The following is a 26283-nucleotide window of genomic DNA, read 5'->3' as shown; positions in this document are numbered from 1 at the left end:
TTATGTGACTTTCTTACCTGGGTTATTGACAAAGACACTGGTGTAAATGTTTGTGAATCTTCAGTCATTTATTTTTTGCTGTTGCTTGGAAGGTTCTCATTTGTCACTATCCAATAACTGGCCCTATTAACAGCACGATACTTTATGCTGAAAAATGGCGTTAAAAGGAACTGAACACAAAAAAAATCTGCATAACATATACACAGTTGAATTATACCGTTTAATTTTCACACAACCTCTTACATTGCAAACAAAACAATTCTTAAAGTAATTTTTGCACATACTTCATTTACAATAACATGGCAGTTCAAATATAATATTTAGTTTAATTTTACAAAATTATAAAATTTTACTGGACATATATACACAAATATACTGTAGGTATATACAAACATAGATAGAAAAACAGCTTTTGTCTATTTCTCTGGTTGGACAAGGACAAGAAATGGCAAGAGCTAGCCCTGCTAGCTGTTTGTATAGACACAACAGGCACTCACTCTCACACAAACAGACGCTTGCACACAAAACTTGTTCGCAACAAGCATCTGTAGCTTTAGGCCTGGCAACAGTCTACTCACAGTCTAACACCTCAAAACTTTTCTGTTACAAATTTGACCAAACAGATTCAGAATTCAGGAACATCACCTTCCACTTTCAAACCGTCCAAGCTCCTCCTCCATTTCCACTGTGCTGTGGGCCAACATGGGGCACCTTGCTTAAAAGGCACTAGTTTATAAGCAGGCTCTCGTTCCAAACCTCAACTTTTCCATTTGCAAGCTGCTCTGCCACATGCTGGGATCCATCAGGAGAAGGACCTCACTTTGGGCTTTGTCCCTTTGCCACAAGTAGGGCAATAACATTAAGAGCATCTCGGGTGAAGAGGAGCAGGGCACTTTGGGTGAATTTAAAACGCTTTACTGTCCCTGAACAGGTCGATGCGCAGGGCCAGCTCCTTGAAAGAAGGGCGCAAACCAGGGTCTTTGTCCCAGCACTCCTCCATGATTTCATGTATCTGAAAAAGAGTAGGACACGAACAAATAAACAAACAAAAAAAAAACTACTGGTAGTGATTTGATTCCTGATATGGAAACGGAGTCATAACAATCCTCAGAAGGATTTCTGTTGATTTTCCTGATGACTAACAACAAAACTCTTGAATGTCTAAACTATTCTCAATGGGCAACTTGTTGAAGCTCAAACTGAACTTAGAATGGGGAAAAAGATGATTTAAGTGACTGTGAATGTGGCACAGCTGTTGATGCCAGACAGGCTGGGATTGTCACACACCTGCAGAAACCACTGGTAGTCATCAGTGCTTCCCTCAGCCTCCTAGTAGGCACATCTATGGGATCAATTTCAAACTCCTATGCTGCTTTGTACTCAAGTTATAACATTCACAGCCACAACCACAGTGTACCCATTAGGGCTGGGCTATATCATACCGTTCACGGTAATACCGGTGTAATTTTGGGCAACGATAGGAAAATGAAATATCGTGATAGAATATGGGTAAAACGCGCATGCGCAGTGCCTATGTTTACATACGCACATGGCGGTGACGCAGAATGAGAAGAGCGAAAGTGGATTGTTGAATGAAACGGATGAACCAGAAGTGGTTTGTAAAAGTGCTGCAACTTCAGTGGTGTGGAACTGGTTTAGCTTTCGTCCGTCAGATACACAACAAAGCACTATTTTTGGTAGCGCATGCTAGCCGGTCGTCGTTATTACCGTGTTGTTTGGAAAATACGACAGTGCCCCTTATAATCCTGTGTGCCTTATGTATGAATTCTGGTTGTGTTTACTGACCTCGAAACGATTTTATGTGTTAGACGGCGCTCGAAAATCTGTCAAATGTTTTAGTACGACTTTGCTAAGCTACGAAGCCGCACCGCTTGATGGATTGTCGGAGCATTACGGCAGGAGCCTCGGGGAGTGATACGTACTGTGCTTCAACATAATATTACCGTATTGTGTGTGTGTATAACCTCTTTTTAAGTTTTGTGGATATTATACATGGTTATGCTGAGGATATGCCGGCCAGTTTCCACTGGAAATGCCTTTTGGTTAGATTGTCAGCAAGGAATTTGCACTGTTACATTTTTATATAACTTTAATGCACATAAAAAACAGCTACTTGTTTAAGTGAAAATACATTGATGGGGTTTTTTGCACTAATAAAGTTGTGGAGTTGTAAAGTATTTTGTCTAGTGTCAATTATATCGTCAGTTATATCCTTATCACAAATTTTCAAATGTATATCGTGATAAATATTTTTGGTCATATCGCCCTGCTCTAGTACCCATTTTGTAATAGTAGCTCAGAGCATGATAAGACCACGTTACAGAGTTCTAATGATGTCAAACTCATTCCCCTAACATGACTGAGTTTACTGTAAGAATTAGGCCAACCACGAAGGCAAAAGGGCATACAACCCAGTACTAGGCAGGGAGTACCTAATAGAGTGGCAGAGAAAAGCATGACTTCAATTTAAAGATACAATTGCTTGATGTGTAACTAAGCAACTACTTGGGAATAAAGCCGTCCAATCAGTTTGTCTATGTTCTGGTCGAAATTTGTTAGGGCTGATAACTTGACAAGAAAAACAAACAACCCCAAAACAAAAGAACAAACAGCAGAGCACGATGATACCTCTGTAGGACATCCCAGGGGTTGAGGCAGCCTGCTGCCTGATTTGAGGAGCTCAATGAGGTGATAGACAATCAGCTGTCCTTGCTTGTCATTCCCCATCATGGCCATGAAAACCTGAGCAGGAGGAGAGGAAAAAATGTTTCAAATAGCTTGGCTTTCACCATATGACTTAAGCTAAATAAAACTTAAGCTCTTGAGAAAGCGCAAGAATATCCTTACAGATAAAGCAAACTGAAATCTAATCTAAGACTAGGCATGACTGGAACCAGCCTCTCCTTTACAAAATATAAAGTCACTTAGTGAATCAACAAAGTATAACTAAAATATAAAAAATACACTTAAACGTCTAATAATTTTAATGATTAATTTTAATAAAATAATGTCCCCCCCCCCCAAGAAAAAAAGAATCCTATCTCGGGCTCTCTGGAAACAGACGCTCTACCTGGAAAGTGCATTTATGTGCACACCTCGACTCAGCGATGCTTCAGGTGAGGGAGGGAGAAACAAAAAGAATGCTGCTGCAAAGCTTTTAACTAAGACACGAAAAACTGGGAGCCAGTTCATTACACTGGCTCCCAGTACATTTTAGAATTCATTTTAAAATCTTGGTGCTGACTTTTAAAGCTTTGAATTGTGATGCCCCTGCCTACATTTCTGATCTTTTAGAACCCCACGCTCCCTCTCGCAGCCTGAGATCATCTAATCAAAGGCTGTTGGTAGTCCCACGAACTCGTTTTAAGACCAGAGGTGATAGATCTTTTAGAGCAGTGGCCTCCAGGTTGTGGAATGCTCTCCCTCCATTATTACGTTGCCTTGATTGCATTTATTCTTTTAAAAAGCAGCTTAAGACTCATTTATTTAGATTGGCTTTTAATTAGATTTGTGCTGTATGTTTGATTATTGATGTATTTTATGTATTTCTGTTTTTATATTACTGTGAAGCACTTTGTGGTTTTTATCCTGTGAAAGGTGCTATATAAATAAATTGATTTGATTTGAAAAAGAGCCTCTTTTTTTCCTGGAGCAGTCAGATAACCTTTCAGTTGTTGTCAGGGTTCAAATGTTATGATTTTTTGTTTTTTTTACAGAGTATGAATCACTGCATGATGTTAAAGGCATGCATTCTCCAAAAGACACATGCTGACAGGTCTGTGAAGACGTATTTGTTCAGTTGTTCAGTTGGAGGGGGTTCCTTCAAATTTATTTAGCATTTTTGTGTTTGAAGGGATTTCCTGGCTCACAATGAGCCTTTGGCGATGACTAAATGCTATTGTAAAAATGCTCTGTCTTAATAGATTAAAGGAATTAACTGAGTTCATTTTATTTCACTCAAGCTGGATATCAAAATAACCAAGTTTAGACAGTAATATACTCACTCACTACTCACTATCATAAACAAGCTAACTAGTTAACTCAATAACTGATGGATTAAAACTAACAGCATGTGTTCCAGTTTGTTTTATTTTGTTTGGGGTTTTTTTGCTGTATAGGTGGAGAGAAAAAGACCTCTTGATGGGGTTAATTTTTGCATTTTTTAAACAAAATGTCTTCCAATCTGTTTCAGATTGTTGACGGGGCCACTATCAGCATACTCTTTCCCCCTTGGACACCTACTAGTAGTAACTCTTATATAGCTTACTAGGGCTTCACTTGGAATATATATTGGCATAAAAGAAAACAAACCTCCATGAATGATTATAAATTACTTTTAAACGAAAACTTTATTTAAACACAGATATAAACCTGAAACTCTGCCCTATGCATTTATGAAGGGGATTAAATATGATTGCTCCATTTTTCCAGGCATATGAAAACTCCTTGAAAACTAATGTTTAGTTTGGTCAGGTGTAAAATTAAAAAAACAAAATACATATCTGATATGTGTGCGTTCTGAACACCATCTTATGTATTGTGTTGTACCTGTTACTTCAAAACAGCAGACTAGCTCATTTCTGTTAGGTCTGAAAGAAAATCTGAATTCACAAAGATTTTGAGGCGATTTCCACACACTCCTTTTTCAACATGAGAACCTTTTTTAACCGATGTTCCTACAAGCTATGAAGTTAACCTGAAGGGTGTGACTCAAGGATTGTCCAGGTGTGAGTCAGGTCACAACACTACTCCACTATTAACTAGAATAAAAAAACCACTATGGTGCAATGCCCAAAAGACAAAAGGCAATACTGCCTGCTAAAAATGGAATGTTGATCTGTTTGTTAGATGTCAGGGTGCAATGAGTGGATTTTGGTAATGCACACAGAGATGTGCTCTTAAAACTCTAAAGTTACTTTCTTTTTTCTTTCTATACACACATAAAAACTTGAAATGCACTGTATGTATGATGTATTACTTACTGCAGGAGGACTGCAGTTCTTGTCACTGTGGGTGAAGAGCTCATAAAGTACAACTCCAAAGCTCCAGACATCCGACGCCACAGAGAACTTGCTTTCAGTCAAAGACTCGGGGGCATACCTGTGAAGCAGCACACCAGGTCACCCGATTTCTCTGAAGTTAATTTATAAGGCTATACTAAACTAAAAATAGAGAAGAGGATCACAGTTAAATTCTAAAAAACAAACATATTCTGACCAGAATATGGGGCTCTCTCCAGGATCCTTCACCATGTAGTAGTCTTTGTCCTGAGGCAGGACTTTGGTGAGGCCGAAATCCCCGATTTTTACTCTGAGTTCGCTCTCCACTAGGATATTTCGTGTTGCCAAGTCTCTATGGATATACCGCTTACTTGATAGGTACTCCATACCCTATGTAAAGATGTAACAAAAACAAACAATTATATTTTATCACTAGTTTAACTGGTCAGAAAAACGAACAAACAAGGGACAAACTGGCCATGTCTGCAGTACCTTGCAGATCTGAGAAGTGTAATGGACAAGCTTCTGATGCTCGATTCGCTCTCGGTTTTTTATGAGGTAATCTCGCAGACTTCCAAAGGGAAGATATTCCATGATGAGACGGAGGTTTCGTCGACCTGAAGGAAGGAAAATTTCCAAAATACAAAATGCTCATCTGTAACCGAATTGTAGGAGGACATAATGAAGCCACACTGGGGGGAGGATACTAAGAAATATGTATGTAGAATTATTTTTTCCATTCCCACATAAGATAAAAAAGTAGAAAATGTTTGTACCATGCATTTAGTTAATGAAAATGTAAAACAGCCTGCTTACTTTGTTTCTGTAAGAGAAAAACCAAGCTACAGAGACGTTGATCAAAAGTACCTGCACTGTAGCAAACACCCTTGTACTTGACGATGTTCTCATGCTGAAGAGATTTTAGGATCTCGATCTCCCGCTCGAAGTCTCGCATGTGCTCTGCGGTGCTGTGCTGAAGTTTCTTCACGGCCACGACCTCTCCGGTGTTGTCCTGCAGTGGGTCATATCGACACATCTCCACACTGCCAAAGTTTCCCTTGAACAGAAGAACAAATAATTGAGCCGTCGTTGTTTATTCATAGTTTGATTTTTAATTGTACTGTATCCTTTTTGAATGCACATTTTGTTCAAAAATACCTCAACCTCCACATTTATCATACCTTGCCCAGCTGCTGTAAGAATATGAGGTGTCTCTCTTCAAACTGAGCTGGATCCTGATTGTCAAACCCACCAGATGCCCACGCAGAGCCCACTGTCCTATTTGGCAGGATGTCACTGTCCACGATCAACTCATAGTCTGGGAAGAAAGAAAGAAAGGAGAAAACTCTTGTGTCTGGATGGAAAAGACATTGGACTTGTCTGGCCTCCCCAGGCATGAATCATAGTTGAGGGATAATGGACACTTGTGAAATCTCTTTTTTTGTCATCAGGATCATGTAAAAACCAGCTGTGAAGTGGAGGGGTGAGTCTGACAGTGAAACTGCAGGCAGACCGACCCCAGGGTAAATACTACGGATGACCAAGATTTAAAAAGAGACTTAATTTTGCATTCAATATGACCCACTTCTATGAAACCGGAAGTTTGTTTTATTTTTTGCATCCACAGCTATATCCATCTGGTGGCCTTCAGCTAGAATCCAGATTTAAGGCACTTCCACATTATTATTTTTTAATGTTGTGACCCAGAAGATACTACATTCATGTTTCTGGTTATGTTTTTACAACTTCAGTTTAGTTTTTGAGGCGTCTACCAACCTGGTGTGAAGAGGCTGTGGAGGTCACGGATAACGGCACGAAACGTAGGCCTGAATGTGGGCTCATAGTCCATGCAGCTAGAAATCAGATTAGCCAGTTCAGTCCACTTTGGTGCAGGAAGCTGGTGGTGATCCATGTAAAACAGGGTTTTCTAGGACAGAAAATTGGGGATTAATGCCGGTGTGCAGATGCAGATGGAGTGACTTAAAGCAACTCTTCAATTAGCATGCATTTATATGGAAACAATATATATATATGAATATATGTTTTACATGTTGCCACTCAGCTTTACCTTGGAGTTGTCTAGTGTTGCTAAAGGTTTATCACCACCACTGCAGATTTCCCACAGTGTAGTGCCAAAACTCCACTTGTCAGCAGCCAGACTCAGTTTGGCAGGGTCCTCAATACATTCAGGGGGCACCCAAGGGATCCTCTCAATGAGAACTGATTACAGACAAAAACATTTGACCTTCCACTTTTAGCTCTTCACTTACCAAATGCTTGCAGAACAAGACAGCAAATAACTCATTTTAGCTCTGTTTTTGTAACAAAAAAGTAATAAAGCTCACTGCAGTTACATTAATATATTAACTAGCTATCTACTGCCCCCTGCTGATCTTCGACACAACGGACAAACTCACTTTCTTTGGGCAGGACAGTGATGCTGATACCAGGATCACTTAGTTTGATGAAAGGTGGGTTCCCAGCCCTCCGATCCTCTTCTCTGATCAGGAGAACATTTTTTGCACACACATTCCCATGAACAAGATGTTTTTCTTCCTACAGGAACAGAAAAGAGAAGCTATCACACTTTCTTATTAACAAAACACTTCCTATGTTCTTACATTTATTTTTATAATGTACTTTAGTTTTAAAGTTTCACTTCTTTTTAAAAAAAATGTTTTCAGTACTAAACAGCTGTAAGCAACAAAGAAATCTATATTTATCAATATTTTAGCAATGACATGACCTAAAATGAAGCGGCACATATTTTCATACCAGGAAGTTCATGGCCCAGGCCAGCTGCTTCGCCACTTCAAGCTTCCACAGAAGGTTAATAGAGTTCTTGTTTTTCTTCAAGTAGGTGTCCAGTGAGCCGAATTTCACATACTCCTGAACCATGATGTCTGGAAAGAAGTTTTTAAAAAAAATAAATACAATGACTTAAAGATGTGGGAATTATGGTTTGTACAGTACAGCGATTTATAGATTTATTACAAAAACCAAATTCAGGAACTGAATGTTTCTAACAGAATCTCAGATGGGCTACAGCTCGGTTTTACATTACAATCAGTTTAGATACATGTTTTTAATATATACCCACTGAGTATATATAAAGAGTGGCTGTCACTTATCAGTCAGTGTGTCCTCGTCTTAAAGCCTCAATCTTTTTTCCAGTCGTCATCTTAACATAACAAGTAAACAGATCTGGTTTAAAAACTCAGCGACATTGCAGTCATACGGCAGCGGCTTGTTAACATTTTCTAAACGACCATCATTTAGAAAATGACCATCATGCTGTACTCAGAAACAGCTGGCGATTGACACCATAAAGCCACTGGTCAAGTGTTTAATGATGTCATAGCTTATGAAAGCTATGAGGGTAGCTTTCCTTTAGCCCAAAGTCCAACCAGGTCCAAATGTACTCCCCACAAACACTTTCACTTAAAACCTTCACAGTGGACTTCTGGCTGTTAAATAAACATGTTGACTCTTGAAGATTTACACAACCAACAAAACCTTAGTTTACATTGAAATATTTACTGATTTCTTAGCTCAGCAAAAACGGGTTTTGGCATTAAAAAGTTCTGTATTAGTATTACTAGTACTACTAATCAGTACTTGGTTGTAAGTACTAATTAGTATTAACGTTAAAGTCGAACGACAAGATCATGTGTAAGATGTGGGAATTTTGGCGACTGACCCCGTTGCATATGGATTTCTGGGACTACCTTTCTCAAGGATGTATGAACAGCCAAGTTCAGCCGGTCAAGATTGTGGTAAAGCATGGTGCATAGTTGGCACATTAGGCTTAATGACATGGCTCAAATTGTTTGCCAAATAAATAGGTACTGAGACAACTTACTCTCTTCTCCACAGACACAAACGCCGTAGTTTAGAATAAGGTGTACGTGAGACAACTGGCTCATCATGCTGGCGGCTTCAAAGAACGACTGCAGGACAAGAAAAAAAAAAAAGAAAATATATATTTGTTTGCTGATGGAAAAAATACCCCCAAACAAAACTATATTACGTCAGTGTTTTAGCTATATTTGTCTAACAAAACCTAAGATAAGCTCCAATATTACTCCAAGAATACCTCCTACTCTAAGGCTGTGCAATGAATAATCAAATTAAATTTAGGGCTTCCAATGATTATGAAACCAGGATGATTGAGATAAAATTCATTTTTGCGGATCCTGTTATGCAATGGTGATCTTGTTTTATCTTGTTTTTTTGTCTTTCCTTTACAATGATGCACTTCTGCCCCTTTCTAAAAAAAAAAAACAACAACCCCAAAACCAGAAAAAAAAAAAAAAAAAAAAAAAAGTGACTCAAGGCAACAAAATAAAAAAATTAAAAATAGATACCCTCTCCAGCAAACAGTCAAAAAAATAGAGCCAAATGATGCTTTTATAAAGCAGGAAAAGCTTATGAAAAGAAGTCACATGGCTCCTGCTTGAAATTTCCACCGTTAAAGAGTTCCTTAAAATATGCCAGTAAAGGGACTCAAGAGCGGTGGTGTAAATTTCCAGTGTTTATGCTGATGATCTAAAGCACACCACAAAATGAATTCAACTAACTACCAGTACTAGTCAAAGCCTTTGTTATGCCCCCCGACGTAAATATAATAGAAAATCTGGGCAATCACACAAATTTACAAAAATCAACGCCTCTGTAAGCAAAACATGCACAAAAGCCACAGACCTCAGAGAAGTTCCTGTGGGCCTGGTCCAGCACTTTCATGACTACTTCCGTTTGGTGCTCTCCATAGTCTCTCAGCTCCTTTCGAACCCCTTTAAAGATCTTCGTAAAAGTCCCTTGACCGAGACTCTCCATCTAAGAGAAAGATCATCATTGTATAAAAACTCATAACACCAGCACATTTAACTTATTGGTGAAAATATGGAGGGTATCCTATAAAGGTATAGCAATTCAATACTATAACATAATAATGCTGAACATTAGAAACATTCATGTAAAGAATGACTGGATAAATGAGGGCATACAGACATATTAAACGCTCTGAACATGTAAACTAAGCTTACAAATTCCAGATCTTCTTTCCTGATCTTGTGAAACACCATTTGACTGATGTTGTGTCGATGTAGTGATGGGGACAGTGGCACTTCTGAACCTTTGTTGCTCCTGCACACGAGGAGGCACGACTTTTCTGTTATTGGAAAGAAAAGAAAACATACTTTCAAGTTTTACTCGTTGGCACAGCCTCTACCTTAACCAAATCTCACAGTTTCTCCATTAATATTGAAAATTCCCCCTTCCTTCCACGCAGGTAAAGAGTTTGGGTGTTATACTTGACAGTACTCTCTCATTTCAGTCTCACATTAATTACATAACCCGGTCTGCATACTTTCACTTACGTTTTAGGTGTATTCATAACCTTGCCCCTCCTTATCTCTATGATCTGCTTCATATTACCACAGTTTCCCGCTCTCTCAGATCTTCATCTGCCACTCAATTTGTTGTTCCTTCTGCTCGGCTTATCACTATGGGGCACAGAGCTTTCAGTCGCTCTGCTCCTCGGCTGTGGAACTCACCTCCTTCAGCCTTAAGAAATATAGATTCCCTTCCCTTATTCAAGTCACAACTCAAAACCTACTTGTTTAAACTGGTTTACTCGCTTTAATACAGATTTTACTTGCTGTCAAATCGTGTTTGGTTTTTTTGTTGTTGTTTTTTTTTAAATTTTGTTTGTGGTTGTATTTTGCTTTTTTTTTGTATTTTAATTCATTAGAATCTATTTTAATCTACTGTTTTATTGACGTCTTTTTCTCTTTGTAAGGTGACCTTGGGTTTTAGAAAGGCACCCTCAAATAAAATGTATTATTATTAAGAAACTATTTACTAAGTATCCTGCAATAAAATGTAACAATCCAACTGAGAGAGAAGCACGGGAACTGATGACAAAGACTCGAGAAGTTCCATGCTGTGTTTCTTCATCAGTTTCTGGGAAAAAGACTTGTGGTAGAATTATGAAAGCAGACAAAGACCGAGGCACCTTTGAGTCATCCTGCCTGGTAGTTTGTGTTTCGTGCATTTTTCTTCTGTAGTATAAGATTGCTAGAAAATCAAATTTAGTACTTTTGTGACCTTTACAGAATAAAGAACACACAAAACCTCATTTACAGCTTTTCAAAATGCATGGCAAATGTGACATGGACATTTCATTTGGTACTCCACAAAAACATACAACAGAATAGTTTACATGGGGAAGTTGTTTTCAACTGTTCTACATTAAATATAAAGTTTAGGGTTTTTGCACACAACTAATGACAAATACAGAAGCAAAAGCTAAGACTATGAAATCAAGATTTACAGCCTAGACACCAGCAACCTCGTGGAAACTTGTAGTCACTAGGGAAAAAAAAAAAGTGTCCTCCCCAACCAGTTTACAAGCGGTGAAGTCAGTCAGAAAGTGGGTGCTGCATCAAAAACCTCATTGTGCTTGCTTTGGTGCCAGCAGATTCCCATGATCACCTCTAGTTTGTGTGGACTGTGATATCTCTGCAAACACTTGCCATTTAAACTCCGAACAGTACTAAAAACACAAGCAGTGCAACATAAACTGGAAATGAAAAACAGTCACCTTTGATAGTTAATGTTGTACCTGTGCTGCAACGAGCACACCTCAAACAGTGCAACTTTTACTTTTTACCGAATACACAATATAGTGTACGCTACTGACGTGTAACACAGACGAGCCAAAGATTGTTTTCTTTACATACTTTTTTTTTTTATGTACCGTATACATTTTAAGTATACATACTTAAAATGAGTATAACACTTGAATGTTTCTTTTGAATCCTTTGTCTTAACTTGTAACAAGCCAATATAATGTCTTGATTCATGCTCAACCGGCCAGCTAAATAAATCCCAGAACGTTGATTCTGTTCATCGGAAAGTTGCATTTTAAGTGGGAGAAACACTCCACCAAGTCACAAAATAGAATCTACTAATCACAAACTATACAGTTTCACACACACTACCAAGGCTAGTTGTGTACTGAATTGAAAAAACAAAACAAAACAAATGTCATCAATGATCACAGGCACCAGCCTGACCATCCCTGCCCAATACATTTGTTAAATTTATTTAAATTTCCATTGGTTAGAAAGAACTAATGTGTTAACTTATAAACGAATGCGAAGAGATAGAGTCATTATCCTTTCAGGATACAGTACATTTTCCATTCATCACAATTTGTGGAGTTTACAGACTCCACAAAATCCTTCTGATGCAATATCTACCATCTGTGCTCTGCTAACATGCACCTAAATTGGACAAATCCAGATTCTGTTAGTTTTACCTTTGGATTTAGGAGGGCAGCACTTGCTGAATTGGAAAATGATGCTGTCTGAGCGCACTGTTTCCTTCTGGTAGCAGCTGAGCAGTTCTTGCAGACTGCTGAAGTTTCTTTTGGTTCCACTGAGGTTGAACTCTCCACTTGCAGACCTGGTGATCTGGCAGTGCTTGTGTTCTATAGCATCATACACCTGGCAAACGCAAAGAGGACACCAAATTAACCATTTCAATGATGAATTTAATGTAAACCTAGAATCCTTTAATCATGAAAGACATCACAATAATACAATACAATACCAGAAAGAATTAGTAGGTATTAATAAACACATACTGGTGCATTTCAACAACAAATGTGATAACATGACAAAAGTTAATCTAAAAGATAAATATAGAATGTATGAAAGTTACTTACCTAGAAACTAAAAATCTAGCCAGCCAATTTGCCAGACCAAACCCACTCATGGACTCTTATGTCACATTTGGGCAATACACACAAACAAACAAACAAAAAAATGAAATGAAAGACCACAACTGAGTGTCACCTACCTCAACGGGGAAAGTCAAAAAGTATTTGTTGAAATCTTTCGGGCTACATCTCAAAATGTACAGTCCCCGTTTGTTTCCAGACTTCTGAAGCCAATTAACTGCAAACTCCATTCTACAAGAAAAACAACAAAATAAAATTGATGGAGGAAAATGCAGTATTACCAGTTAGAAAGCCTTTATTGACATCATATTTGGGATTCAATACAAGTGGGATATATAAACTCCAACTGCCAAAGGAATCTGTCTACATTTTGGCCACATTACTAAACATTAAATAGGAACACAATAGTATAAACATTTTAAATACCCATATTTATTTATGAGTGTAAAACACCTAAGTGTTTGTTTTAGTTTAGTCTAACCTAAAACAAACACACTTCCAATAAAAGCATAATGCAGGCTCAAATTGCAGAAATAATCATATTTAAACATCTAGGAATTATCTCACACTCTCTTTCACACACACGCAAATATATTATTACCATTTGCTGTTAAACTGACAATTTAGCATCAGCCAAAAACCTGCGATGACAGAAAATTAAAAAAAAAAAAAAAAAGATGACAAAAATATCAATATTCATGAAATTATCCATCCATCTGTTATAGACACACACACACACACACACACACACACACACACACACACACACACACACACACACACACGTCTCTGTCTTTCTCATTAACAGCATAATGTAAATCTAGACTGGGAAACAGCTTTGCTAATGTGCAAGTGTTAAACTTACACATGCTCAGTGTTGCATATGCTCTGAGTTTAATGACCGACTCTGAAACATTGTAGACTGGTGAAAGTGGTAATGTTTAAAGATTATACATGTAAAGAATTAACTGAGAAAACACTTGTTGAGCTGAAAGGAGAGGAGCGGTTTTTGTAGAAACAAAGAATAATATATAGGTTTGCCTTTTTGTTTTAGAGACTGGCTGTTCTGTCAGTCTGATTTAAAAAGTAAACTGACAAGGACAGTTCCCCATAAGATGATATTAAGTGGTTTTACTTCTTTGATCACCCATATCTACAAAATACAGTACTGTGCAAAAATCTTGCAGCCACCCCTTATTTCTGAATATTGTGTTTCTAAGGAGCCAGACTTTCTTGTAGATTTTGAAAATGGTCTCCAAGATTCTGAAAGTGTTTCAAAGATTTCTTTGAACATTGGCTGCTTTTTCACTCATTGACAGTGTTGTCTTTGTATCTAACAATTTCAGAGGAATGTTTTTTTTGTTTGTTAGGCCACTTAACACTGACCAATGAATCACTCAAACATAAAGGCCAGTAACACAAGGGGTAAACCACTATTCTGCTCACACATAGAGGACAACTCAGAAAATAACCACTTTTTAATTGAATCATTAGGCACTTTCTTTCGAGCAGCCTGTGGTGTGAAGTGTATCATTAAAACTTTTGAAGAACTTCAAAACCTTGCTTTAAAGAATTTTGAGGTCTTACAGCCTTGACTTAAACATAAATAAATAATCTTATTAAATACACACACACAGTCCCCACTGCTGCATAGGCCTAAAAGTCCTCAGTGAGATCATTAACATTAACTCACTCAGGCTATAGTCTACGAAATGGTTTAAACGTCAGCCACCTCCTCTGCATGGATGACATCAAGCTGTATGTCAAGAGCAAACAAGACATCAATTCATTGATCAACACCACTAGGATCTACAGCAACATTTGAATGCCATTCAGGCTGAAGAAGTGTAGTCGCATCAATCGCCAAATATGTGCAAAGGTTTAAAGCAAGTCTTGAGGATGAACGGGAAGAACAAGATCTAGGCAATCAATACCTACGCCCAGCTGGTGATCAGATACCCTGCTTGGATAATAAGCTGGGCAAAGTAGAAGATGGAAGCCACTGACATCAAGACAAGAAAGCTTGTTACTATTCATGAAGGTTTCCTGCATGGAGGGAAGGTGGGCGAGGAACAGTGAGTGTCAGAACCACGATCAAGCATGAAATAGCAAACATCCATGAGTTCATCTGGAAGATGGCTACAACTACTCACATGCTTAGTGAATACCTCAGGCAGCAGAAACCCAAGCAAGAACAGAAAACATCATGGAAGGAGAGAACCCTACACAGCATGTATCACCGCCAGATGGAAGTGGAAGCTGATATCTACTAATGGATGGACAAAGCTGACTGAAAGACTACATAAAGGCACTAATCGTGGCAGCACAGCAATTAGACCTGATCACAAGATCCATAGTCTGCTGCACCAAGTTGCAAGATGCTAGCAGGCAGGGCATATACGGAACGCCATAACCAAGTGGCTGGCATAGTATACAGGAAAATCAGAGTATGGCCTGGAAGTCCCAACGTCAAAATAGGGTGGTTGAGAATAACCGAACTAAGATCCTGTGGGAATTCCAGATAGAGACAGACAAACTGGTGATGACTAACCAACTGGACAAGCAGAGGAACAAGGCCATTAGGGCTGGGCGATATGACCCAAAATTCATATCTCGATATTTTTTAGCTGGATGGCGATATAAGATATATATCTCGATTTTTTTTTTAAAGCCATAAGTTAAGAACAAAAAGAGAGTTCTTAGTCACACTGTGTCCCAGATGTCACACGGGCACTTTTATTTACATACAGCGTAGATGTACATGAAGAAATTACTCAAAAATAAATTATCAGCATTTATTAAATAATCATGGTCCATAAATAAAAAGAAAATGTTGTTTTTGTGCATAACAAAAAGCTCACAATTGTGCAGTCAAAATGTAAACTAATAGACGCTGAGCATAATAACAAAGAGACAGATTTCACAGCTGCACCACGTCTCTGAACAGGTGCCATTTGTGGTCCTTATACACACACAGTACGTATCACTCCGCGAGGCTCCTCCCCGGTAGCCGTAATCCTCCGACATCAAGCCGTGCAGCTCCGTAGCTTAGCAAAGTCATATTAAAACATTTTTTGACAGATTGCTGAGCGCTGTGTACCACATAAAATCGGTTCGCGGTCAGTAAGCACAACCAGAATTCATACATAAGGCACACTGTCGAGTTTTGAGAAAATGAAAGGATTTTAGGCCGTGCAGCCCCTCCGGGCTGCATGTCGTTAGCGCGGTTAGCTCGTTAGCGTGGTTAGCTCGCTAACACGTTGACGCCATCCAGCTCTACTAGAGCTCCAAAGCCTCTAGTAGAGGACCCAAGCTTGAAGGATAAAGACTGCCCACAAGGCAAGTGGGAAATTTTATTCACCTATATAAATGAATAAAACATCAAATACATCGTGTTTTACATCATTCAAGCTGGATTTTTTTAAGGGGGAAGTTCTTACACATGTCGATGTTACAATATAATATTTTACATACGTGATTGGACCGTGGCAATGAGAAGATATGGCCTCAACCAGCCTAGGGGGAGCCACTTCTTTACAAAGGTAATGATGTGCATCTGTGGTCAGTCGATAGTAGCCATCAACGAGGGACACAAAAGAGAGGGCTTCAAGCAGGCTGGGGAATTCCAGTTCCTAAAATATCAAGAAAAATGTAACAGACCACATCGTTGATTTGTGTCACACAAACCAACAAAGAAATGTGAATTTATCGGTATATTAAAAGGCATGAGTAGACACTTAGGTGATGGCTGTGGTGAGAGTCTACAAAGAAATAGATTTATAAGATGAAATTACCAGATTCTTGCCATCTTGCTTGTTAATGGTAACCACCCGACTCTCTGCAGTGCCGTCTTTGTTGGCCTGTTTGATGCTGATGTTGGTGACATCAGGGAAATCACACAAGGTCTGTAGTTCCTGGCAAAACAGTGTAACATAGGAACTTAAAAGAAACAATTACTACAATAACAATTCAATGCTGCATTAAGGCCCTTTTACAAAGAAAGCAGCATGTGCTGCACTGACTGATACCTAGGTGGAGTTGATAGTTTAAATCTGTTTTCTCAGAATCTAAACACTTGTTTGTTACCTCAAGGACTATCAAAAAAGATGTTCCAGTGAAACGTCAGTTTCTTTATCTTCCAAAATATACACTAACACAGTAGTACTCATTGTACCAACCTGTTCCGAGTCCTTACTCAACTCCCGACACCACTGTATGCCAGTATCTGCTGCCACCAGGATGATGCGCTGGACGCCTGATGGCTCCTTGACCTGGAAGGTCTCTGTATAGAAGGACTTCTCCAGAGACTCCATGCTGATGAGGTACTTAAGCTTAAGGTCACGAACTGTAGTCCGACACTGGCTAAACTGCTGGATAAAGCGCTTGAAGCGGAAGCGGATGCGTTTACGTGTCAAGAAGTTGCAGTCCTGGATCTGAGCTCGCATGTCCTTTGGCAAGAAGGACTTGTAGCTAAAAGAGATTCAGTAAATTCTCATGTCAGCGTGATATGCCAAGTATCATGAATCCTTTAAATGTCTCACAAAAAAAAGCTCTGCACTTCCACATATTTTGTACAAAATTATAAAATAAAAGATAGCAACACAAATTTAAAGAGTTGTTCTTTGATGTTTCAAGTTCAAATACACTAAATGGACAAAGGTTTTGGCCAACACCACATAATATTATGACCACAAAATGTTCACTTGATCAAGCATCTAGCCATTCAGTCTGCCTTTACAAACATTTGTAATCAAATAGATGGTTCTAAAGAGTTCGCTGATTTCCCATTTGGTACTTTACTAGGATGTCACCATCGCAATAAGTTTGTTCTTAAACATTCCATAATCAACCTTATGTAAAATTATTGCAAAGTGGAAGCATTCAGAAATCATGACAACTCAGTCACAATGTGGCAGACAGCATAAAGCTATAGAGTGAGGTCAGTGAGTGTTGAGGTGCTGTAAAAGTCACAGATTCTCTGCTGACTCCATAAATGCAGAGTTCCAAACCTCAGCAAAAACTCTGCGCCAGGAGCTTCATGGTATGGACTTTCATGGTATGGACTTTCATGGTATGGACTTTCATGGTATGGACTTTCATGGTATGGACTTTCATAGCTGAGTAGCTCCTGTATGTTTAACCTCCTAAGACCCGAAGTCTTCCATGACATGCATTTTTAATTTCTGTTTGATATTTGGGCATATTGGGGCCCGATGAATGTAAAAACAAAGAATTACCAGTTGTTGGTTTTTTTTTTTTTACCTTATTTTTGTTTTTAAGAAAAATAAGAGCCACATATGAGGATATTCGTTTAAAATTTCGATAGAACAGTAGCAGTATAATTTCCTCGTAAGTGGATATCAGGCCCCTGTAGAGCAAAATTGAGTATTTTGGTCTAAATAACCCAAAATGTGTGGTCCACATATGTGAACACCAGGTCCTAGGAGGTTAAGTCTATAGGTGCCTCAGTAATTATGTTCACCTGGTGCAAATTTGCCAAATTCCTTTCACAGCTGTTTTTGTTAAGGCAAGTCAGCATTATTGATGCACAACACGAGTGAAATCAATTAGTAGCAGTGAAACAGATAAAACCCATAAAAGCAACTCTAAGTACCTTATAGAGTGATATATATCAAGAGGCGACAGCTGCTTTTCTTTGGCTGATCTTGTCATGTCAAGTACAGCCAAACCAAGGCACTCTTCTTGTGTCTCATGGGAGTTGGAAAACTTCACCAAGCCATTCAGATAGTCATTCCTCCACTGCGATGAGAGAAAAATACCAATCATTGTTAGTTGTATCTGCTAACGTTCAGGTGAGTGTACTGCTGTCTGTCCATATTTTCAAGTCTACCGTAACTCAACTTAAGTAATTTCTGTAAGTGTAGGGCTGTTCGATAGAACAATATAAAAACAGTCTATCGTTTCATTTTACGCTATCGTTTGTTTCGTGGTGTCGCAAAATAAACTGCTTACGGCAATATTTGTTTCATCGTTTTGGCACTTGGTCACTGTAGTGGCTATATTAATTTCTTAAAGTTCTCTCTCTCTCTTATATTTAATATAACCACACTATGGACAGACAAGCGCCTGTTTTCTTAACGACGGTAAAACCATCGCGTGTCTGCTTGTTTATTTTCTACATAAACCTTTCACAATAAAGCTCAAGATCCTGTTGAGACTTTTCAAAATAAACTGAATCACGTGAAAGAGTATGCAGATTATTTACAGATGAAAAGCAAAAAAGAGCCGTCAGGTGCTAAAAAAAATAAAGCTTAGCCTCAATCGTTAGAACAGGCTTTTCCCCGCAGCACACGTGTAATAAATACTCACAAAGAAAACGGCGGCCGTTACAACTTATGTCTAAAAATGTATCGTTTCATGCATGTTAAAAACACTCGACTCCAGGTACACGACGCCCAGCTGGAAACAATTCATGCAAGTCGAGCTGCCCGAGATTCACAGAATTTACAGAAAATGTTACATTTTTGTGATTTATATCGTTATCGGACGCTAGATGTCTTATATCGGGATATGAGATTTTGGTCATATCGCACAGCTCTAAGCAAGTGTGACAGTTTTTAATTAAACCAACAATCTCAGGATATGCTCCTATTAAAGCACACAAAAGACTGATATTTAAAATGGGTATGGACCATACAATCACTACCAGGCTTACAAACAATTGCCTCATTTTTTGTAAGCTCAGTTATGGTGTTAATCCAAAGCAGGCAATGCTATCCGTGTTCAGTAATGTGCAACAATAAATTTAAAATTAATTCAAATTTATATTTTTATTGATCACAGCCTCATGTCAAGGTTCTTCCTCCCATTCTCTTTGCCTTGTTTTTTTTTTTTTTTCCCTATGTACAAATATTTCTCTGTCACCTTCTGACCCTAACAGTTTAGAGAAAAGTTAGGTACAACATAGGTTGCTTGCAGTGACTGGATCAAACACTGATTATGCAGGGTGGCTCTTTACCACAACTGACCAATGAATGAGCTTCCCGTGAGGCCCTCTGGCGTCATATTTGCAGCTCTTGTTTTGACTGTAATAAGAAGCCAGTGTGAACACTAAACAAGAGCAAAACTACAAGATAACGTTCAACCCTTTTTTTTAACATATGGCATTGGGCACCAATTACAAGCTATTGTTATTGTGTCTTCAATAAAACAGTTTTTTGTTATTACACCCAACACTGAAAAAAGGGTTTATTAAAATGACAGCAAATTCTAAAATTCAACAATGCCCCCTCATTTTGGTCTTGCCCTTTTACAAATTATCAACTTTCTTGTCAGAAGCACAGACTGTAAGCTGACTAGACCACAAAGAGTTTAACATATCCTATAAATGAACGCAAGCATACAGAATAGCTTTAACGGCTGCAAACACACTAACATATTTAAATGACCTCTTGGGTGGTACTTCATCTCTCCCTCTTAGGGTTTTGCCGGGCCACCACGACAGACTTCCATCGCCATAATTCCACATAATCCTAAATTCATGCAGAGTTCAACTTCAGCCACATTGTAGGCTTAAACTATAACCATTCACCTACCCTGGAAATATTTCTATTACATTGTGGTCACTATACATTACATTTTTTTTAATTGTTTTAACTGGCTGTACAGTTTCGAGGACTCTTCTGATAAAGTTTACTGCACTTGTCACTTTCTTTCTTAAATAGATATTTTTCATTTGTTTAATGTTAAAAAAAATGAACTGTATATAACACAATTTCATTCTAAACAAAGCAAAACAAATGCAAGTACCCAATGCAGAGTAATATTTAAATATTTAAATAAACCTGTGAATTTCCAGCAAAAACATACAGTAGCAGGTACTGGTTTTGTTATTGATCCTTACTGGTACCCTAACTGTACCTTTCAATAACAGGATTTTTCTTTGTATTACTGACTTAATTAATAGGCCTTAAATGCCAGTTACATTTCTGGACAGTGACAGAAGAGAAATATCTGTGAAATGCAAGTAAGGAACTTGCTTTCACGTTAGGTTTCATAGATGCAGAGGGGTAAATTGCTGTATACAAATGCTAACACTACAGTCACATCTCTCTCTTTCGTGTGAGGGAGATAATGAGATACACTGAAGTTGCCAGATCAGAGAGAATAGAATAAAATACACCAGTATCTTAGTTTCTTATTCATATCTTTATATGTATCCCTGAGTAATGAGGAAAAAAAAAAAATCATTTAAACATGTGACCTAACTCATAATCTACCAAAGTCATAGCTCTGCACTTCAAGGATAAAAGCTGCTATTTTTTAACACGTTGTCTACATTACTGGTAATAAATGCTGCTCTTGAATATTTTTGTTAAATTAACCTACATATAAACAATCAACTTCTAACCTATTTGGGGTTTAGGTGAGAGCATTTACCTGAAAGAAGAGGTACGACATTACAAAGTCATCAATGACGGGGCTTTCTGAACCTTTTGTGACTCCGTATCGATAAGCCCTGGATGCCCCACCACTATACCAACCAGGGAAGTAGTACCTGTGAAAACAGGTTAGAAAGAAAATGCAGAGAGTCATTAAGACGTTTTCATTTTAAATCTCAAAAAGACACAAGAGAAATTGCAGAGGCAAAATAAGATATGCTACCGTATTCTGAAAAACACATCTTCAGATGCAGTCTCATCAAGCTGGAAGATGTGGTTGGGTGAAAACCACAAGTGATCCTGCTCTCGGAAAAGACCAAAAAGGCTGCAATAAAGTGGTGATATACCTACAGTGACGAAAGAATGAGAGGGCACATTATGTTCTGTAAACTTGGATTATATTCAATTAGGTAACTAACAACAAATGAATGCTTTATTTAGAGGGAGCTCTGAGGACTATGCCTCAGGATACATAGAGTAAAAAGTGAAAAAGGTCAATAAGATTGTCTAAAATGTCATTTGTGTTTGTTTTATCATCAGATGCACAATGCACAGGTGAGTGTAGTCCCACTCTGCAAAGCCATACTGTTGATGAATTTTACCTCTTAAAAAGAAAAAGAACACAGTACAAAGCTAAGCAACTTTATTTTTTCTTATCATTAAAGACAATAAAGGCAAAGTTTAAACACAGCATGGAGATGAGCGAACAAACTACCAATTTTTCTGTTATTAGGTTTTACTGTGGCCTCTTGATAACCTTATCTTGGGATCTATGCTCCAAGTTACAGAAAAAAAAACATGAATGGGAGTTCTTTATGGAGACTTGCACAGCGTGAGTACTCACTGCATGCCTTTGCCGCATCTATGCACAGCTCTTCAGCTACATAGTCCCCAGGTGGGTAGCTTAGAAAGCTGCCGTCGGCCACTCCCTGGTTGGTGTGATATAAATGAAGCCTTAGAACAACAGCAGCTGGTCTTGTGTCTGCAGATTCCCGATGGGCAGTCCCATTTTGGTGCGCCACTGGACATGTGTCTGTCACAGTGTCCATGGCTGGCAGGGAGGCCATCAACAGCATACAACCTTCAGTAATAATAATAGTAGTAAAGTTAATTAGTATAGAACCCATCAAAACCAGCATTACAAAATGTTTCCCAGAAACATTAAAAAAAAAAAAAAAAAAATTATATATATATATATATATATATATATATATATATATATATATATATATAAAAGATGCATATAAAAACCATTTAACCATAAATTAAAACTGACAAAGCAAACAAAAGTGTACGTAAAAGAATGACTAGGATAGTGTGATTCCATTGTAATAAATAACTTAAAATTGACATAAAAATCTAAACATTAAAAGAATAAAATGAAAAAAAAAATGTCTGTTAACATTTGACAGAAAATAAGGTTATTGAGGATAGTTGGATCAGTGGATTTTACTGGGAGAAAGAGCTGTCTGTCATCAGCATGGTAGCAAAACTAAATGCTATTTGACTAATGTGACCTACAGGTAGCACAACAAAAAAACAAACCCAGTACAGACCTCTGAGGGACTTCATATTTAAGAAAGGAGAACTACCAGTGAAACCAATGTTGTTGTTGTTGTTTTTAAATTGGTCAGATATGACGTAAACCAACAACTGAGCTTTCCCAGACATACCAACCCAGTGGCACAGGAAAATTTTATAGTCTACTGTAACAAATGATGCACACAAGTAGCACAAAAGGAGAACACTGACCAGAATCAGCAGTTTTTAAAATATTACTTGATAATCTAATAAAGACAGTAATTCGACATCTGTGACGCTGACTAAAACCTGAAAATTTTCAAAGATATTCTGAAATAATGTTTCACAGTGACTGGCATAAACTATGATAAAATGTTATGGCTGATGTAGGGGACATCATTAAAAGAATCAGGAGATACTATTTTTGGATTTTACGTCATTAATTTTATCACTAAACAACGTTTTTCACTAAACATGGTAATCTTACTAAAACTTGGCTTAAAAAGACAGTCACACAAAGGAGGTCAAAGTCAGGAATCGGGAGGAATACCAATGGTGGCTGGAAGCACTGATGAAAATTTTTGTCCTGTTTTCTCATTAAACGAGCATAAGCATACTGACACGACCTCTTTTGGCTCTTCGCTTGGAAAAAAGATATCAGACAGAATCAGAATCAGTTTAATGTGACATGTCAGCATACAGAATGATACAGAGTTCTTCTTTTTCGTCTCCTTTTTTTAAAGCACTCTGTGATAAATTCAATATTCTGATTATGGTACATGGAATGAACTTTTACATAAACTGTTATCAAACGTGTTGCATAAAGCTGAAGTACAGGGGAACCATTGTCAGGGCAGAAAGATTATAAAAGCTGTATATCTAATTCAACCAATGGCTGCCTTTACACGTAGAAGTCATTTTTTTGTCAATTACTTACACTTAAATAGTAAAGACTGTAGATATTAAAGCTCTAAAATGAGTACAATTTGCACTTTGCCACAACAAAGCAGCATAAGGAAATCGTCTTTCAAACAGCTGCTAATCCGCAAACCCCTACTGCTCTTGCCCTAATCAAATTGAGAGCTGAATTATGAGTGTTATGGTACTTCTTACAAAATTAAAACCTACTATAAATAGCTTATGATTGTGGGTTAAATAGGATGTATAAATAGGCCATTATCACAGTCCTGTGCTTATTTTATTGGACAACGAAAACACTAAACATCTTCAATTTAAAATAAAATTTGTTAATAAACTTCTAACAGCAAAGAAATGACAGAAATTAGCTCTGCTCAAGTGACTAGTGCTATAACAAAATAAGTGGAACTATGCTGGAGTATAAATAACTCCCTTTCCTTTGTCGTCACTTTTTGACATCACTGAATCAAAGCGGATGCAATTAAACTGAACAACAGGGAAAAAAAACAGCAGGAGTAACTTTTAAGTTCAGGTTCATATTGCTTAAATTGTGGACACTACCTTATACACAAATTCTGTTTAACTTTTTCTTGTGGAAGAATTTATAGATTCTTATTTGTTTTGACATTGATTCTGTAATTTTCATTATTGTTGACACTAAAAAAAATTTGCTTAAGAGCAACTGGAAAACAAGGCTGACTACAGTTAGACCTACCTACTAACGATTTATTTCAGAAAACATCAAGAAAGAAAAAAAAAGCAATACATGCTTGTTAAAGTTTCATTTACAGAAACTGCAACAGCTAACCGAAAACAAAAGCTCAAATTAAAAGGAACTAGAAAAGGTGAAAGCGCAGCATTTTTCTAGATAAATTATTTTTTTCCCCACTTACATGATTAATTTAAAATTACACTGGTTTGTAAGCAAAAGAAAAATACTTTGAATGCAGTTTGATACTTCCCAGAGAGAAAGAGGAAACCCATGACATTAGCTTTAATAAATTCTGACGTGCAAATACACTGAGCAAAAGGGGGTTTGGCTACATATACCATCTCCTATAATTTAAGACAAGGTTCTGCAATAATTGTTTCCTCAAGACTCCTAAATTTCTCTAACTTTTATTAGGATTACATGATACTACAGAATTTCTGGACGCGTAGTACATTAACCCAAATGTGACAGGTAGCAAAGTCACAAATCGATAGTGCGACTGGGCATATCCAGTGATATTTTATAAACTTGGCTTCAGAACAAAGTCACCAAGGCCATGATCTTGCGTGCTACCGTTAGCTATAGCTTCATTAGTTTAATTAAGCTGGCGCTAACAGCCAAGACACGCACCCATATTAGCTTAGATATCATGCAAATAAAGTATATAAATGCATTTAGCAACTCCAGTATTTAAAAGTGAACCGTACAACCATGTCAATGAACAATTTACGAGTGTAAACACTTACTTTGGTTGAGGGGCCAGACGTGCAGCTAGGTAGCTTTCTCCTAGTTACCTAGGCCAGCAGTGCAGCCAGGATGGGAAAGCTACTGCCAGACACTTCTGCTTCGGTTTTTGTAAGACCGGTTCTTGATAGCTGTCCGAATAAATAATAATTCATTTATGGCCTAAAGCCACTTGGAAATATTGTTTTTTCCATGTCGCACTCGGCTGGCTAACTCGCCACACAAGCTAGGCTACCTCTGGTCAGCCCAGCGCTACTCATATCACTCCGGAGGAACTTCAGTTGTTATCTTCACAATCTTCTAACTTCAGCCAGTGTTAACTCAAACAACGTCGCGCGTGCGTACGACTTGCCCGACAGCACGAAATTCATTTAAAGACCGTCATCTCTTTGTACGAGAACATTTGACGAGGGCTACATTATTGACATTAACTAGTGAACGACTAGCTACTTTCCCAGCCGTAGCTACAGCGAAACCAAAGCTCAGGCGAGTCAACAAGCCAGCCTTTTCCATCATACCAATGCTGCATTTAGGGACTGTCGGAAACGAATTACCACTTGTATGTGGTTATTCATAATTCAAAATGTCACACGTAACAACATACACGAGAACCATCAGCGTAACATTCGAAACTCATTAAGCAGTGGCTTGAAAATTAAAATGTACAACTATGCTTAACATTAACTTATTTACCATACTTACTAAACATCTGCACGACAAGAAAGCAGGAGATGAGTAATGTAACAGGAGTACTGTGAAGATTGGTGTACAGCAAAGAGAGAGAGGTGGCAATGGAAAAGGCTTGTTGTCAGTTGTAACTGAGGCTGGATACTTAAGGAAGTAGAAAAGGACTTGTATTTATATGTTAGGTAAAGATCGAGTTGGAAAGGATGTGCAGCTCTGGGGTAATTGTTTCCTCGAGACTCCCAAATTCCCCAGATTTTCATAAGTATTACATAATACTGCAGCAATTTCTGAACGCTACTAGTGTGGCATATTCAACACTCACCCAAATGTGCACAACAGGAAAGGAGAAGATGAGGAATGTAGACAGGAGTAATGGGAGGATTGGTGTACAGCAAAGAGAGAGGTGGCCAAAGAAAAGGCTGGTAGTAAATTGTATATGAGGCTGGAGACTAAGGAATGAGACAATGACTTGTATCAAGATCAAGCTGGAAAGGATTTTCAGTAGTTCAAGATGATTGAAGGAAAGAGATG

At 38.0% G+C, this 26283-nt stretch overlaps 1 protein-coding gene across 1 annotated transcript; it reads right to left on the bottom strand.

Moving 5' to 3' along the window:
* Positions 1-219: 219 nt before the first annotated feature.
* Positions 220-25532, bottom strand: jak2b (Janus kinase 2b). Its single transcript, XM_085367473.1, has 24 exons — positions 25068-25532; positions 22015-22251; positions 21394-21517; positions 21169-21286; positions 18383-18528; positions 16947-17238; positions 16563-16682; positions 16243-16400; positions 12888-12999; positions 12346-12532; positions 10067-10191; positions 9726-9857; positions 8884-8971; positions 7797-7924; positions 7439-7577; positions 7090-7241; positions 6798-6948; positions 6203-6339; positions 5889-6078; positions 5514-5638; positions 5239-5411; positions 5004-5121; positions 2650-2763; positions 220-1012 (listed from the first exon to the last, which is right to left on the bottom strand). Exons 2-24 carry the CDS (start codon positions 22244-22246, stop codon positions 905-907), a joined length of 3369 nt encoding a protein of 1122 aa, XP_085223599.1. The 5' UTR covers positions 22247-22251; positions 25068-25532; the 3' UTR covers positions 220-904.
* Positions 25533-26283: the final 751 nt, after the last annotated feature.

Source organism: Diplotaxodon limnothrissa, linkage group LG12 (assembly GCF_057381915.1).
Source record: "Diplotaxodon limnothrissa isolate DT_005_m linkage group LG12, D_limnothrissa_male_GT1.1, whole genome shotgun sequence".
NCBI classification, from domain to species: Eukaryota; Metazoa; Chordata; class Actinopteri; order Cichliformes; family Cichlidae; genus Diplotaxodon; species Diplotaxodon limnothrissa.
The sequence above is the reverse complement of the archived record's forward strand: the minus strand, read 5'-3'. Positions and strand labels throughout refer to the sequence as shown.

Excerpts from the sequence above, each read along its gene's own strand:
- jak2b (XM_085367473.1), bottom strand. The coding sequence starts at position 22,246 with ATGCTGTTGATGGCCTCCCTGCCAGCCATGGACACTGTGACAGACACA. Across the intron at positions 10,192-12,345 it reads CTGCCCTCCTAAATCCAAAG|AAAAGTCGTGCCTCCTCGTG; the intron begins GTAAAACTAACA and ends TTCCAATAACAG. Across the intron at positions 6,949-7,089 it reads CAACACTAGACAACTCCAAG|AAAACCCTGTTTTACATGGA; the intron begins GTAAAGCTGAGT and ends TTTCTGTCCTAG.